Genomic DNA, 14,340 nt, shown 5'->3' with positions numbered 1-14,340 from the left:
AAATACAGTGAAATTTTAAAACGCAGATCAGAAGAATAAGTAAAGAGATTTATTAATAATTAGATCTAAAATTAAAAATATGTGAGGGAAAGTCTTATTTCAGTAAACCAGTAAGAGAACAACTGATTTTTCTGAAGCATCAGAACTGGTATCTCTGCTTATAACACATCTATATTGCTCCATATCTATATTGCATCACATCAGTGAAGAGCACACAAGTATTAACTCCAATATTATTAATTGACTTTGTTCTTCTCCACATGACTTACTGGAATTCCAGCTTCTCCTCTTGGTCCAGGGTCTCCTCTTTCACCCTAACAATAAGGAAAAAGTATTCAGATAGGTTTGGCATTCCCACTTACATTTCAATAACTTTTATACAACACAAAATGACTGATCAAGAGAAAAAACACTATTCCTGTGCTGTTCTTTATTCATACATTTCTTGTATGAAATCAATGATTTCATGGTAAGTTTTTTAAGTTGCTTTTTAAAGAAATACTTGGTAATTTTTCTGAAAAGGTCTCTAGGAATGTGAATGCCTAGCTCTTTCCAGGCTTGTTCATGAGATGTCAGGGTGGTGAGTGCCAAAGGAATGCCTGTGAATAAATGTACACTCTCCCATTTTTACCTACTGATTATCTACAAGTTATTCGATCAAGAGCTCCAGTTAGGGTAAGACAAATCAAAGCCTAAATTCCACTCTCTATACTGATGACATCTCCATTGAATAGAACAGCTCTCCAGGTAAGTAGCTCAATATGGGTGTCTGCTTAGTCATGAAAATCTCAGCATGTATGTTATTTAGAGCAGACTGTAGAGTATTAAAGGTGTTTTTAGATCTTCCAGTATGATAGCAATTTACTCATCTTACTGCAGAAATTGTATGAGCCACATAAACTTTCTAATTCAAGTATGGGATGAAAAACAACTGGTCTGGAGGTTGGTGTCTGATACAGAATATACACATACAGGGTATGACTGCCTCTGCTCCCAGCAAGAAGCAACAGATGAGAATAAACTGCATCTTGCATGTGGGGATTTCTCCAATATGTAAGAATAAGCCTTAACTCTAAGTATATAAATATCTGCATCACATGGATAAGTTATCAAAACAAACACAGTAACGGTTTCTCAGCAGGCATTTCTGCTTGTAAAATGAGATGCGAGTGATGGCCAGTAGCTGCACGCCTGAACAAAAGGAACAAGTTTGCCAAAGGCACCACTAGACTTGAGAAATACTTTCTGAATCACTTTAGCCACCACAGTTTCAATAAATACATTATGATCCAGGTTTGTGAAAGTAGCAGATTTCTGTTTTGATATATTAAAGTCTTTTAACTTCTATATGTTAAAGCACGTTTGTGCAATATTTTAGTTTTGGTAGCGCAGAGCTCTTAGCTCCTTTTTTATTTCAGAAAAATACCCTCTTACTTACCTTGTGCTTGTCAGGTGGGACACCTGTCAGTTCTCTTGTAGGAAGCCCAGGTGGACCTGGAGGACCTGGGGGGCCCTGCAGGGAAAACACAAAGGAACATTTACCAGCAGCTCTAATATCCGGTCAAGTTGATCAGCAGAGGCTCTAGGACACTGCAGAGGAGCAGCACAGATTTGCCCCTGCTGGGAGTATGGTTCTAAACCATATACAACCATACCAAATAAATTTGTGGCAAGATACATTAATTTTGTGCTGGGTTAACATATAGCAATACTTGCTCTTGTTCTGTGTGTTTTCAGAAGAACAACAAAGATTACAGCATTACAGAAAGTGGCCTGGCTTTATAAATTTCAGAAGTGTTACCTCTGTGTCAGTGTAAATGAGAGCAAAGAGAGACCTAGACACATAGGGGTTAGTTCAGCTATAATATTACTTATAGACAGACCCATACTTCATTTCTCTCTTACAATTATATAATTCAATTGCAAATGAAGACAGTATTTAAAGCATGTTAATTTATAAATAGCAGAAAACATCCACCTGCCCTTTAGTAGTGATATTAATTCATTAGTTTTCCTTTACCTGTTCACCTTTTTCTCCATAGAAGCCAAGGCCCCTGTTGCCCTGCAAGAACAATAGGTCAATGTTTACCAAGTGTACAACTCTAATCTAATATAAAATTCAAATTTAAACATGCTTAAAGGCCTTTTCAGGCTTACAAATCTATATGACACCGCTGAAGAACTGCAATCCAACAATAGCCTAGGTTTACCTTGAAGTATTTTTGTAGATTTAGAAGTAATTTTACAGACCTAAACTTTTAGAAACACAACTGTTTAAAATATCGTGCTATGAGTTCTTCTTTGAGTCATCCACTGAGTAATGTCATGAAAAGATCAAGCATTTCTTCTGCAAGAGTTTAATAATCTTGAATGCTAAATAAAAACACCTAAATAGTCTGGAACAATGAAGTAATATACTTTTTCCACAGAGATAAAACTGAATATTGGGAAGACTGCAAGGATTCTCTGTTCATGGGAAGCTACTGTGACTACAGTAGCAAATTAAATCTGGCTCTAATCTTTTCAGGGTAGGTGATCCCAGTGTAAGATTAACTTCCCATGGTATGCAGCCAACGCAGAAATCTTGGCCGTGCAGCCCATGGTTCTTTCTTTTACTGCCTTCAAGTAGGTCTTGGATAAACCTCAGCAACACAAAATCAACATGACCAACTCTGACACAAAGACTTACTTGTGGTCCTGGGGGCCCTGGGGGTCCTGGTGGTCCCTGGGGAAGCACAATAGGGGAGAGCAAGTTACTTGTTGCTTTCTAATCAATGCATGCAGGAGGGTAGTTACCCTCTCTCTGAAACTTAAGTATATATTTAGTAGAGAGTGTAATCCTCAGCATCCCAAGTGCCATTGTTACTATATTAGCTGTACCTACTGTTGTGAAAAATACCTTCCTAAGTCATATGGTAATCTTTCTGAGAAGACTGACAGTTACCCAGCCTAGATCTAATGAAAACCATTTTTCCAAGTAATAATAACTTGTGATTTCGGATCCTGGCAAAGCAACATTTTAAGCTCATACCCAAAGTTAAGCACATCTTTAAGTGCTTCACTGGGCTGCAGTTTTGGCACTGTATTGATCTGTAAGGGGTTGAACTACCATAGCCATCTCAGGTTACCTATCTGGGATTGTACAGAATGAAATCAAAGGAAGATGGTGGAAAATGAAACTGAAACAGGAAATACATCTGACAGAGGCTTACAAGAGGTAGGAAAGACATTAAATGAAGAGACAACTTCCCTTGCTTCAGTCAGCTGTGGTAGTTAACAGGCTCCAAAGGGCTTTACACATTAAGAACTGGCAAAGGAGGGAAAGCTGGGGTGAATAAGAAGCATGAGCTGCTGAGCTCATGGTGAATGAGTGACACAGAAAGGAGAGAAGGTTGCAGATGGAACTGTCCACCTACTGAGCCCTGAAAGGGGATGTCAAGCTGCATAATGGGGATGAAATCTGCATAATGCAAAATCAAGTGTAACCTGCAAGGAAAAGATAGTAACTTTCAGGCAAGACCTGAACTTTTTAGGCACCTCTGCCTTGCTATGTACCTTTGTGCGGACAAGCACTAGATTTGTTCGGAAAAAAAAATGATTTTGAATCACTTCTGGTGACTTGAGTAATTTGTGAACTACTGCCTAACCTAGTGGGCAGAAGCACTGCACAGGGTGTCCCCTAGGCTGGAGAGCCTGCAGGGACCTGGGGAGCCAGGCGTGCCTTCCTGCACTACCCCGCTCTTAGAGAAGAGCAGTGATGCAAACTCAGACCTGCGAGGCGCTCCTGGGTCTCTCTCACAGGTGAGTCACAGCTTTAGAGGCAGTAAATAAAGCTGGATGTATTTTGCTCAAATAGATGTTGCCAATATGGTAACCAGAGGGATGTGGTTGTGGGGTCTCCCCAAGACAGGGGCTCCGAAAATGTACAGTTCATAGCACTCCAAACATCCCACAAGGAGCACTGGGAATATGAGTCACTGCAGACTGGGCTCCTGTGAGAAGCTCATGAACTTCTGTGGGTTTGTGATAAAAAAAGAGTAAGTAAAGGCCTGATTTTCCTTCAGGACAACCAGTGAGAAAGAAAAAGTGCAGTTTACTCCAGGTGATAAAAAACAGGCCAGTGCAGAAAATTAACTTTGAAAGGCTTAGCATACTGTGGATTTTTTTGTTTTGTTTGGTTCGGTTTAGTTTGGGATTTTTAGGGCTGGTGGGGAGGGGGGTGTTCCTGAAAACAGCTATGGAGACTGTGAGTGAGAAGCCCAAATTAATTTTTTTCCCCTCAGATCAGGGATGTAAAGTGGGTTCAAAGTAAATTTTGACAAAATAACAAAAAAGCAAATGCTACAAAGTTGTGTCACAGGAAAATAAAAGAAGCCTCAAAAAAATTAGATCCATTGAGTTTGGATACCTGCTTATCACTCATGAAGCTATTAACCATGGAAATAAGAAATGTAGAAATAGTATCTGGAGAGAACATAGTCTTCTGAAAGAACTATACTGCAACAGTTGTCAACATCAGTGCTGTAAATGACGATTTTGGGAAAAAAAAACACAGAAAAATAGTTTAAAATTGCCTTCTAAATACCATTCAATCTCCTGTGGCAAGTATAGAGATCTAATATACATATCCTTTGTGAGCAGAAAAGGTAACATATTCAAGTAATTCTGATAACTCAGTGTAGGGAGATGTTCTAAGGAGGTTAAAAAAATACTATATGAATGAAAAGCTTCTGACAGCACAGGGCAAAAACCCCTATACCTCTTCATGCAATATTCACCCCTCAGTGTCTCACCATGCTTTTTAAAAGGTCTAACGTCCATTGACATCTTCTTGCTATTTCTAACCTAGGTTACAATCCAACATAATGGAACTTGCTGAGACAATCCTTCTGTTTGGTTAATTTTCTAGAGAACATAATTTTAATATACTTACTGGTCTTCCTCGCTGTCCTCTTGGACCAATGGGTCCTTGAATACCCAGCGTACCTGGAGGTCCCTTTGAATAAAAAAATCCACCAATTATCAACAAATGTTGTTCTGATATTAGTTACTGTTGACACTTGACCACATCCACTGTAATGCTACTTACTGGAAAACCCATGAACCCTGAATCCCCAGGATCTCCCTAAAAAGAACGAAAACAAAAACAAAGAGTAAAAAATCCAATAAATTCTACATACAAAGTTGAATAAAATATTTTTATCCCTTATTAATTTTTTTCTCATTCAAACAACTAATTATAGCATGCAATGCTACTCAAACCCTTCCATACAGATGCACTCCATAGAGATGTTGAGATAACTCAATTTGAGCCACACAGACTTCATATTCTATATGTAATTGAGTGTAATAAAGTAGCAGGGTACAAAGTTGGCTAATGAAGTTCATGGATCCAAATTACAAGGCTGAACTATACAACAAACCACATTGATTTTTTTTGGTTGAAAAATTCTATCTAACCTGTGGCTTAATTAGGGCTACAACCTCAGCTGAAATGTCCAAGCTCATTTTTGTGAGTTGCATGGGAATTACTGAATCATTTTGATTCTCTTCTGAGTCACTAAAAGCATTTGGAACATACTGTTTTCAGTGACCACATATTTTAACTTCAGTACATGCTGAAATGTTTTTGGAAATTAGATCCAAAAATGTTCTAGCCCAAAGACCTTTCAACACACATAAATAATGTGTTATTCAGTCCAAACACCTTCAATCATTTTGAGTAGCATCTTAACAACCTAGTTAATTTTGGTTTAGTTAACAGAATTATTTGTGGAACCAAGTACTTTCTGAAATGAATACAGGTGTCAGTATCCATCCTTGGCCACAGTATAGCTGAGCATTTCTTAAGCATTACTTAATCACTCCTGATTACTAACAGTGCAGATCCGAGGATTTTCTAAAAGGAAAAGAAGTTTCCATTAAAAATACAGGCAACTTACAAATATGTCAAGAGAAATACCTATTTTGGCACTTACTGCTGGCACAAGATACACAAAAACAATGTCTGCAGATCCCTTCTGTGCTGAGTATAGCTCACTTGCAGCTTTTTGATCATCCACAATTTACACTCTACATATGTAATCCTTATACCTTATTTCCTTATACCTTCAAATTATGCAAGATTTTATATATATATATATACGAGAAAAAGCTGCAAGTGATTACAAAACAAGCTTTAAGGATTAGACACAGTAAAATCAGCCATTGGAATACTTGGGGTTTACTAAATAACTAAATAAAATATTGAAGGACATTTTACCCTAAGTCAATCAAACACTTGCAAGAAAATTTTACAGGAAAGGTGCTAATAGTAACCAGAATCATTCAATGGACAAACCAATGGCAAAGAAAGGATTTTGCCATGCATGATACAAAGGTAGTCATCAAATAAAGAGGGAAATACTTGACCTATGTCATCTACAGTGCCTTTGCAATCCACCTGTAGGCTGACATTCCTTGGAAATAACAGAGTTCAGATTTTTTCCCTTGGACATCATATAAACTTTGCTGCAACCAGAGAAAGCAGAAGCCGCCTTTCAAAGCCTACACAAAATCAAAGTGGGCCTCTTGGGATGTGCCCATCAGAGTATAAGAAAAATTTACTCTCCATCATGTGTCTGAAAAACTGTACTGGGCAAGAATAAGTGCTGGGAGTCCCAGACGTACCCTGTGTCGGCTGATGATCTCCGGCGCTACTATGTACGGCTCCCCCTTCTGGCCCTTGGGCCCTTGGACTCCCTGGAGGTGACCAAAAAAACCAAAACACAGCGTGAGCTCTCACACCATCTCTGCTAACATGTAAACAGCCAAGAGTGAAATGAAAAATATTTGTTCGTGTTTTTTTAAGTGTACATAAACATACTGCAATTTAGAGGTAGAGACTATGCCCAGCTTTAGAAATTTGTGTTTTAGGAAAAAAACGTGTAAACCCTCAGAGTATGTAAAAGAATGAATTTCTAAATTTTAGAGAGAAACCCCCCATTACTAGGGAGTGCTATTATGGGGTAGCACCTCCTAGCTAGAACTGATGCAGCACTTCCCATTTACATGTGCCCATGTAAATCCAGGAGACCCACTGCTCACATCAGCATGATCCTGTGTATCTCACCATGAAAAGCCAATACTATGGCCATGGGGTAGGGAAGAAAAGAATACTTTTGTCAGCAATTTTGAGATTAATGTTATTTTATTGCTGTTGATTACAGTGTACAGGTTTTCCTACAGCAATCTCTCTGCAAGACCTGTGTGACAGGTATAGCTTTGAGCAGACCCTGTGGCCCTGTCTCAGTGCAATGACTGAACACAGTGCAGTGTGTCCATGCTGAGTCTGCACCAATGCTCTGCTGGGCCAAAAAGTCCCACATTCCCTTCATTAAGAGATGTCCCATTAACCCAACCCATGTGTGAAGGAAACTCACACCAGCAATGTTCTTAGCTTCAGATACTCACTGCCAGCTACTTACAATGCTACCAGGGAAACCAGAGAAACCAGGAGTTCCCGGGTCACCAGGGTCACCTGCTGTCCCATTACAGCCATCATGGCCTGGTTTCCCCCTTGGTCCTGGCTGGCCTGGATGACCCTGTTGAGGAAAAAAAAAGTGTTTATCTATCCATCTGTTTCTAGTTTTCCTTTTCCTGTAGTCATGAAGTATTTAGACATTCTCACATTAAGTCCAAGGCTTGGATCCATGGGAAACTAGGATTTTCAAAGACAGAAACAGACAGTGCCTTTTTTTAATATAGCTGCAGCTTGAACCAGATGCCCCAGACAGCATGAAAAAACGAGTAGTGAAGGACCTCTCAGAAAGGGTAAGAAAGCTATGTTCAATGCAGGCTCTGTTATGCAGAGAGCTAAGCCAGATGAGGCTGCTGTGCAGGGTCCACCAAGAACTGGGATTTTTAAGTGTTTTAGTGTTTCACACTGGAAGAGTGGGAAGAAATGCTCTTCACTGCATTTCAACAGCTTCCAAGCCAGGAAAAAAAGTCAAAGATGCTGTTGGAGCTAGACTGAGTGTGATGATGAGGCTGTGAATATGGAAGAGAACAGCAGGGCTCAAAGGTAGCGAGTTGGGGGCACTCCAAGACCTTGACACAGAGCCTCTGAAAAGTTACTTCTGTCTCAAACTGTATCTTCATTGCTGTTCCTACATTCACCTTATCTGCTGTTGCTTCTGGTTTGCACTGAGAAGCAAATCTTCCCTTGAGCACCTCTTTGTTCCAACAGGCTGTCACAAAAACCCAGAAACTAACATAAAACATTTCTCTCTTCTCCTTTTCCTATAGCAAGAGTTTTCTCTTTGCTTTTGCTCCATTGCTTAGAAAAAAACAGAAGAATATCCAGCTCCACCAAATACCGCACTCCTCATGCCAAAAGAGACTCAGTCTTGCCACCATTGTCTCTTGGCTCCCAGCCTCACGTCTAAGCACTGTGCCACTGTGGTTTATTCAGGTGTCTATCTACCTGCCTTCCCATGGTCAGTGAAAAAGTGGTCGGAAAATGTAAGGGTGCCTGAAGAGAGTACACAATGAAAATGCAGGTTCAAGTTCTGTCTGAAGGTATTTATCCCTCACAATGCAATGTGCAGAGGTCAGGGAGGTAGGGCTGAAAAAGAAAATATGCCCAGGTAAGAGAAGCAGTCCAGCTATAGCAACACCGGGCTTCACAGGGGAGCAATTTGCTCTGCTTCCCAGGATGTATCAGTGCTTAGGAAAAAAACTCAGCATGATGCAGTGAGATGAACAAGATCCTTGGCTCAGGAGTGTTAACAGAAATGGCAAATATGGTCTTCTTTTTTTCCTTAAAGAGTAAGAAAGAGGGAGACAAGGAAGATTGTGAGAGAGAAATCCCTGAAACTTGATAGGAAGCTCTTCTGGAAACAAAAGAGGGTGAAAGTAGAGTGGATGTGGATGCGTGGGCTGCAAAGCGGGGCCCCGGTGTCAGGGAGCACTACAAAGGAAACCCAAGCCTGGGAACTCTGTCCAGGGATTCCAGTGACTCAGATTTCTTTGTTATTTTATGACACAAGATGTAAAGAAGTGTAGGCTGGGAAAATACTGTGCTGTGAACTTTACCCGGTTTTCCTCTTTGAGTGTTTCAGTTTCATAGACCTGGTCCATTTGTTCAAAGTTTTACATTGTTTAGTGCTCACTAAGATTTTTAAGACAATCTCAAGCATGCCATAGGAGCTATAAAGCAAATTAACCATAGTTAGTATTCTTAATATCACTGGTCGTTATACAAGCTTTGCAAATCAGAAATAATTAGGAATGACCAACTTGTGTCCTTCGTTCACAAGCTTAAGAGCTGTGAAGCACTTATGTCACAGGTCTTTCCTACAAAAGAACATACTTAGCTGGGTAACCTCCAGAGACACAGGAAATTTCTATCCTTTTCTGCCCCTTTTATAAGGGGATTTCTCCATAGGACAAAGCAAATGAACCTCAATTATCTGAGGAAATGAGAGGGAGCACAGATTCTGCTCTTTTGTTGTGTATCTGCAGCTCCACTTACTTCAGCAGATGTCCTTAGCTGAAAAGTGTGTATGTGGCTGACACAGAATTTAACCCAGACATCTTAATTAAAGTACAAAGGCTTTAAGCTAGCTTGCAATATTTGCATTTGGTGATTTCTTAAAGATGAAGTAACCTGCTACTCACAGGAATGCCATCTGCCCCGGGGAATCCAGTGACTCCTCTTTGTCCCTAGAGTGAAACAGCACAATTAAAATTATGTTCTGCTAGCATTTTGCTTATTAGCTAAAACGTTTGATATTCAAAAGTTACCACTTCTCCTTTGGGTCCAGTTATTCCTGGCTGTCCTCTTTCACCTTTGTGACCTTTGGGACCTTGCACTCCTGGGATCCCCATCAATCCTGGTGGTCCAGTGAATCCCTGTGATCCAAGGAGTCCTGGCTGGCCCTGATAAAAACAATAAAACAGCATTTACATAGGAACAGTTGTGATGCATGAAGCTGGATAAGTTATCACTCCTGCAACGAAGTCAATCTCTCAAAGAAAAAATAAACACAGAATTTCTTTCCATCCCAGTAGGCCAGGCTCTTTGATAAAAGTCATCTGAAACACCACACAGAGAAACTCCAGCAGCAGTGACTATATGGCACATGTGGTCACAAAATTAACACATGGATATTAGCATTCTAATCAATATTCACTACTTCAGTATTCATGGCCACTCTATGAAAAAACTGTTTTCTTTGGAATGAGGTTTCTCAAGAGCAATTCCCCTACAACATAACGTATGACACTCCAAACAAGTAAAATATGATTAACTGTGAAATTTGCTTATTGGCCATATTTATTGCAAGTGGCATCTGATATTTAATGGCAGGAATTTCTGCCTCTTTAGTGACAATATTTCTATTCAGCAGTGGAGCCTGAAAATGATGGGACATGCATGGATCCACAGAAGTTGAGGAGTTGCACACAGGGCTCCCTGGTCATTCTCCCTTCCAGCGCTGGTTTGGCTCTTCACGCCACTTCAACCATTGTTTAAAAATAATCCCTGTTGGCTGCCAACATCACAAGGCTCAAAAGGGGAAAAAACAATTTTGAAATGACACAATGGAGGTTTAAGTAATGGATTGTGACAGTATGTCTGAGATCTGTGAACTGAAGTATTTGAATATTGTTCCAGACGTAGCATTACTGAAGGCGCACATGTTTTGCATGTACTCACTGCACTAATGACATTAATAGTACATTGCTGCAATCTTTTCTGGAGAAATATGTTTTAAATAGGGCAAAGCACCATTTACCAAGACATTCAAATTAAGTAAAATCTAATTAAAGTCGTCTTTAAAATGCAATTTTTCACAGACCAGGCTAGAACAGCACCAGTATCTCACAAAGGAGAAGAACTACAGCAAACCATGAACAAACACATATATATTCATACCAAAAAGTTGACTAAAAATTACTATCTTCTTTTAGTATAAAATACTTACAGTCTTGCCAATGCCTTCAAAGAAAGAGTTAGAAGGTGAATGCATTTCCTGTTCAAGAGTTCAACTTCATTTAATGCCATTGAGGTGGAAAGAGGGCAGTGTGGGGACTTGAAAAAAAGAAACCTGAAGATAGCCTAATTTTTTGGATCAGGAAGTTGTACCAAAGACACTGAAAAATGCCTTACTGATATTAGGCAAAATTTATTTTAGTTTCATAGGCCCATTTGTAATCCACTTTAAAAATTTAATAGTCAACAACTATCTAAAACAAACATATATATCTGCTATAGTTGTTTTCATACCATATACCCCAAACCACCGCAATGACTGAAACACAGCTTACTTCTAGCTTCAAAAACAAATCAATTTTCCATACTGCTTCCACGCAAAATGGTTGTCACAACACTTGGGGTATACTTTAAATCTTATTGTATCACATCACAAGAGTCCATTTTGAGAAGCTGACACAGCCAAACAAAGTACAGAACTGAGTGCAAGTCTTTAATTTTGAAAGAAGACTAGGAATGAGCCAATATGTACAGTATGATCTATACTTGTACAGTATGGATCTTTTGCTCTACTGTTAGGACTGACTTGACAAGACTGATGGTTTAGGAGCAGTGCCAAAGGACAACATGAATTTAAGTGCTTGAGCTGTCAGGGTGAAGGAGAATTCCCTCTGCTTACAACCAAATCTGACTTTATACAGCATCCCTACTTTTAAACCAAGCCTGCTCCTGTGGATTATTAGGTGCTAAGAGGTCAGTGTCTTTTCAGATTAACAAACTGAGAAGAAACAAAGATTACATGAAACATCTAAAACATAAAAGAACTCATGTTGGCAGGAGGCATTTGCATCTGAACAAGCAGCTGCTCATTTCCTTATGCCAGGCACCACTGGCTGGTATAAATGCATCTACACCCAGAAGCAGTAGTTTTTAGTTTTTTTCAAAATGCGGAGAATCTCTAAAATTTATTCTGTGGAGGTGCAGATCCCAACAGACACATTTTCTGAGTTGCCTGACTCAAATGGAAAGATGCTGATTAAAAGCACTAGAGAAATAACTTAAATCTGAACCAGAATTTTTCATTGTGAGTTCCAAGATCAGGAAAAAGAAAATCTTTCTTATACAACATTTTCTCTACTTTTCTTATCTACTATGGCTCAAAATTTATGTATACAGGAACTGATAAAATACATATGAGCATGCCCCACAAAATTGCCTTTTTAGGGAAATACACATTTCATTTATCAAAAAAATGGAGTCAGTGATCTCTTTTTTTGTTTGAGTTCCTTTGGTAGAGAACTTTGGTAGTATAAATTCTCATGCAAATATCAATCAAAAATACTTCAATTTTACTATAAAGCCTTAAATATTATTCAATGCTTAACATTTGTTCTTCCTCATGCACTCAGATCTAGAAAGGAACCTTTAAAAAGGTTCAAAAAGGATGGAAACATATTCATTACATTTGCAAAGAATACTGAAAAATTATTAACATTCATTTGTAGAGATTTAAGTTGGCTCCAGTTGCTTTTAATTTCTGAAAATAAATGTTTCGGTTGCTTCTGCAAAGGAAGGAATACATGGGTTCTGAGCAGTGAAAATGACACTTCATTTTTGGAGTACCTGAAACCCAGAATAAACAATGTAAATTCCAAAAACCACTCACCCTCCTGAGATAAGGTCTCTTTAGTACCCCTCTACCCTCCTTCAGAGGGCATGTCTGGAGGTAGAACACATGCAAAACTTTTCACTGCAGTTTCTGATAAAAGGTTGGTTTTGTTCAGGATTGTCAAATCTGTGCCTGGCTTTCTATGGGGACCATGCAGAGCTGTACAGTTCAAAGGTGGTATTCCATGGAACATGGTTACGTCTCTAACTCCTACACCAGATACCACTCTCCCACTTCCAGTCCCATTTTCCTGTCTGATGTGGAGGAAGAAATAAACAAGGTAGAGGACTGGGCATCAGCACCCCTTCCCCATGCCTTCCTGATCGTTATCTGGTCATTTGTTTGTTGAGGAATATGGGTTATTTCATATGAGGAGAGAATAGATCCTCATGGGACTAGTTTAACACAAGGCTAGAGTCAGAGCTAGGGAAATACTTAATATCATGACAATGTTTGTGTAATTCTTCAGCCAATTAGTACCTTGGCTTGTTAACTGAATTAACTTTATTAACCTTCATTAACTCAGACATGTCAGCTTTAACTTTGCTTTCTTTATCTTAGATCTTTTGTTGGACAAGTATGTCCCCTTTTCATTAGCAAGTGACCTAAGAACATTCTCTCTTTGGCAAAGGTCACTAAGGAGATTTAAGCAAAGACAATCAGCTTGAAAGGTTCAGTCAAACAAAGCATGACTCAATTCTTAGCCCCAAATACCCCTGTGTGACACATGTCATGCATCGTACTATTCTGCCTGTGCTCCTGGAAGGTCAGAAATTCTAGAGAATTCTCAAAAGCTGTAAAATTGTGCTTGACTTAAAATTTCCAGGTTTAAGGAAAAAAAGAAAAAAAAAAGAAAAAAAAAGAAAGAAGCAAGTCTAGGGGAACATATCATCCATGTCATATTTCAGAAAACTCATTAAGTTCTTTCTCTTGTACATGCAATGCCCTTCCCATTTCACTAGGGTGAACTGGACCTCCTCCCTAGTCCAGAGCATGGCACCATTACCCCATTTCACCCACCACAGGACTGGACTTGTAGGCCAGTGCTAAGAGGCTCACTGAAGTGTGTGTGGAAGCCATGGCCAGCACCTCTGAGAAAGCACATAAAAAGAACAGGAAAAAGTGGGCTGATGGACTATCTTGAAGATTAACAAGAAATTCTTTCATTGTTTTTATACTTCCACAACCTGTTAGTTGAATTACAAAGCTCCCAATGTCAGGATATACACCTAAATAGGCAGTCCTCGCTTTGCTCTTCCTGCAACTTCAGCTGACTGGAAGAGGTCTCACAGAATTCTTGCGGCCAGCCTAGATATTGTGCAAAAACTATTTACAGAGAGGAGAAAGGTTAGAAATTAGAAAGCCTGAAGGAAATCTTCCAAGAAAATATTTGCCATGTTGTATATACACTGTCACTTATCCAGTGACATTCATGAAAGAAAATGCTGCCAAGGTTGTGATTGAATTCAATAAAAACATTTTGCAATTAAGTACCAGTGGACGTAAGAAGATCCTGATCAGACTTTTAACTTTGTACTCAATGTTCATGTTTTGCAGCTTGAACTTTAATTTCCAGTTCTTTTACCATCAGTCAGATGAAAGAGATGCCATGTTGCAATACTTTCTTCCTTCTAATTACTGTTAAATTTACAGTGTGGGAACAAAATTGACAGAGGACGGTGTGCTAATTTTGAGA

At 39.2% G+C, this 14,340-nt stretch overlaps 1 protein-coding gene across 3 annotated transcripts in view; it reads right to left on the bottom strand.

Annotated features, from left to right (window-relative positions):
* The window catches only part of COL4A2 (collagen type IV alpha 2 chain), a 141,992-nt gene that overhangs the window by 41,095 nt on the left and 86,557 nt on the right, over positions 1-14,340 (bottom strand). For all 3 annotated transcript variants that reach the window (XM_041418017.1, XM_041418015.1, XM_041418016.1), the window contains exons 5-14: positions 9,787-9,921; positions 9,661-9,705; positions 7,467-7,583; positions 6,670-6,741; positions 5,090-5,125; positions 4,934-4,996; positions 2,690-2,725; positions 2,021-2,062; positions 1,439-1,513; positions 270-314 (exon numbers count right to left, since the gene is read on the bottom strand). In XM_041418017.1, the coding sequence (XP_041273951.1) occupies positions 270-314; positions 1,439-1,513; positions 2,021-2,062; positions 2,690-2,725; positions 4,934-4,996; positions 5,090-5,125; positions 6,670-6,741; positions 7,467-7,583; positions 9,661-9,705; positions 9,787-9,921 (666 nt within the window). The remainder of the gene's footprint in view (positions 1-269; positions 315-1,438; positions 1,514-2,020; positions 2,063-2,689; positions 2,726-4,933; positions 4,997-5,089; positions 5,126-6,669; positions 6,742-7,466; positions 7,584-9,660; positions 9,706-9,786; positions 9,922-14,340) is intronic.

The sequence above is a fragment of the Onychostruthus taczanowskii genome, unplaced genomic scaffold (assembly GCF_017590055.1).
Source record: "Onychostruthus taczanowskii isolate IOZ18803 unplaced genomic scaffold, ASM1759005v1 scaffold58, whole genome shotgun sequence".
NCBI lineage: Eukaryota > Metazoa > Chordata > Aves > Passeriformes > Passeridae > Onychostruthus > Onychostruthus taczanowskii.
Note: the sequence above shows the minus strand (reverse complement) of the source record. Positions and strands in the feature narration are given on the sequence as shown.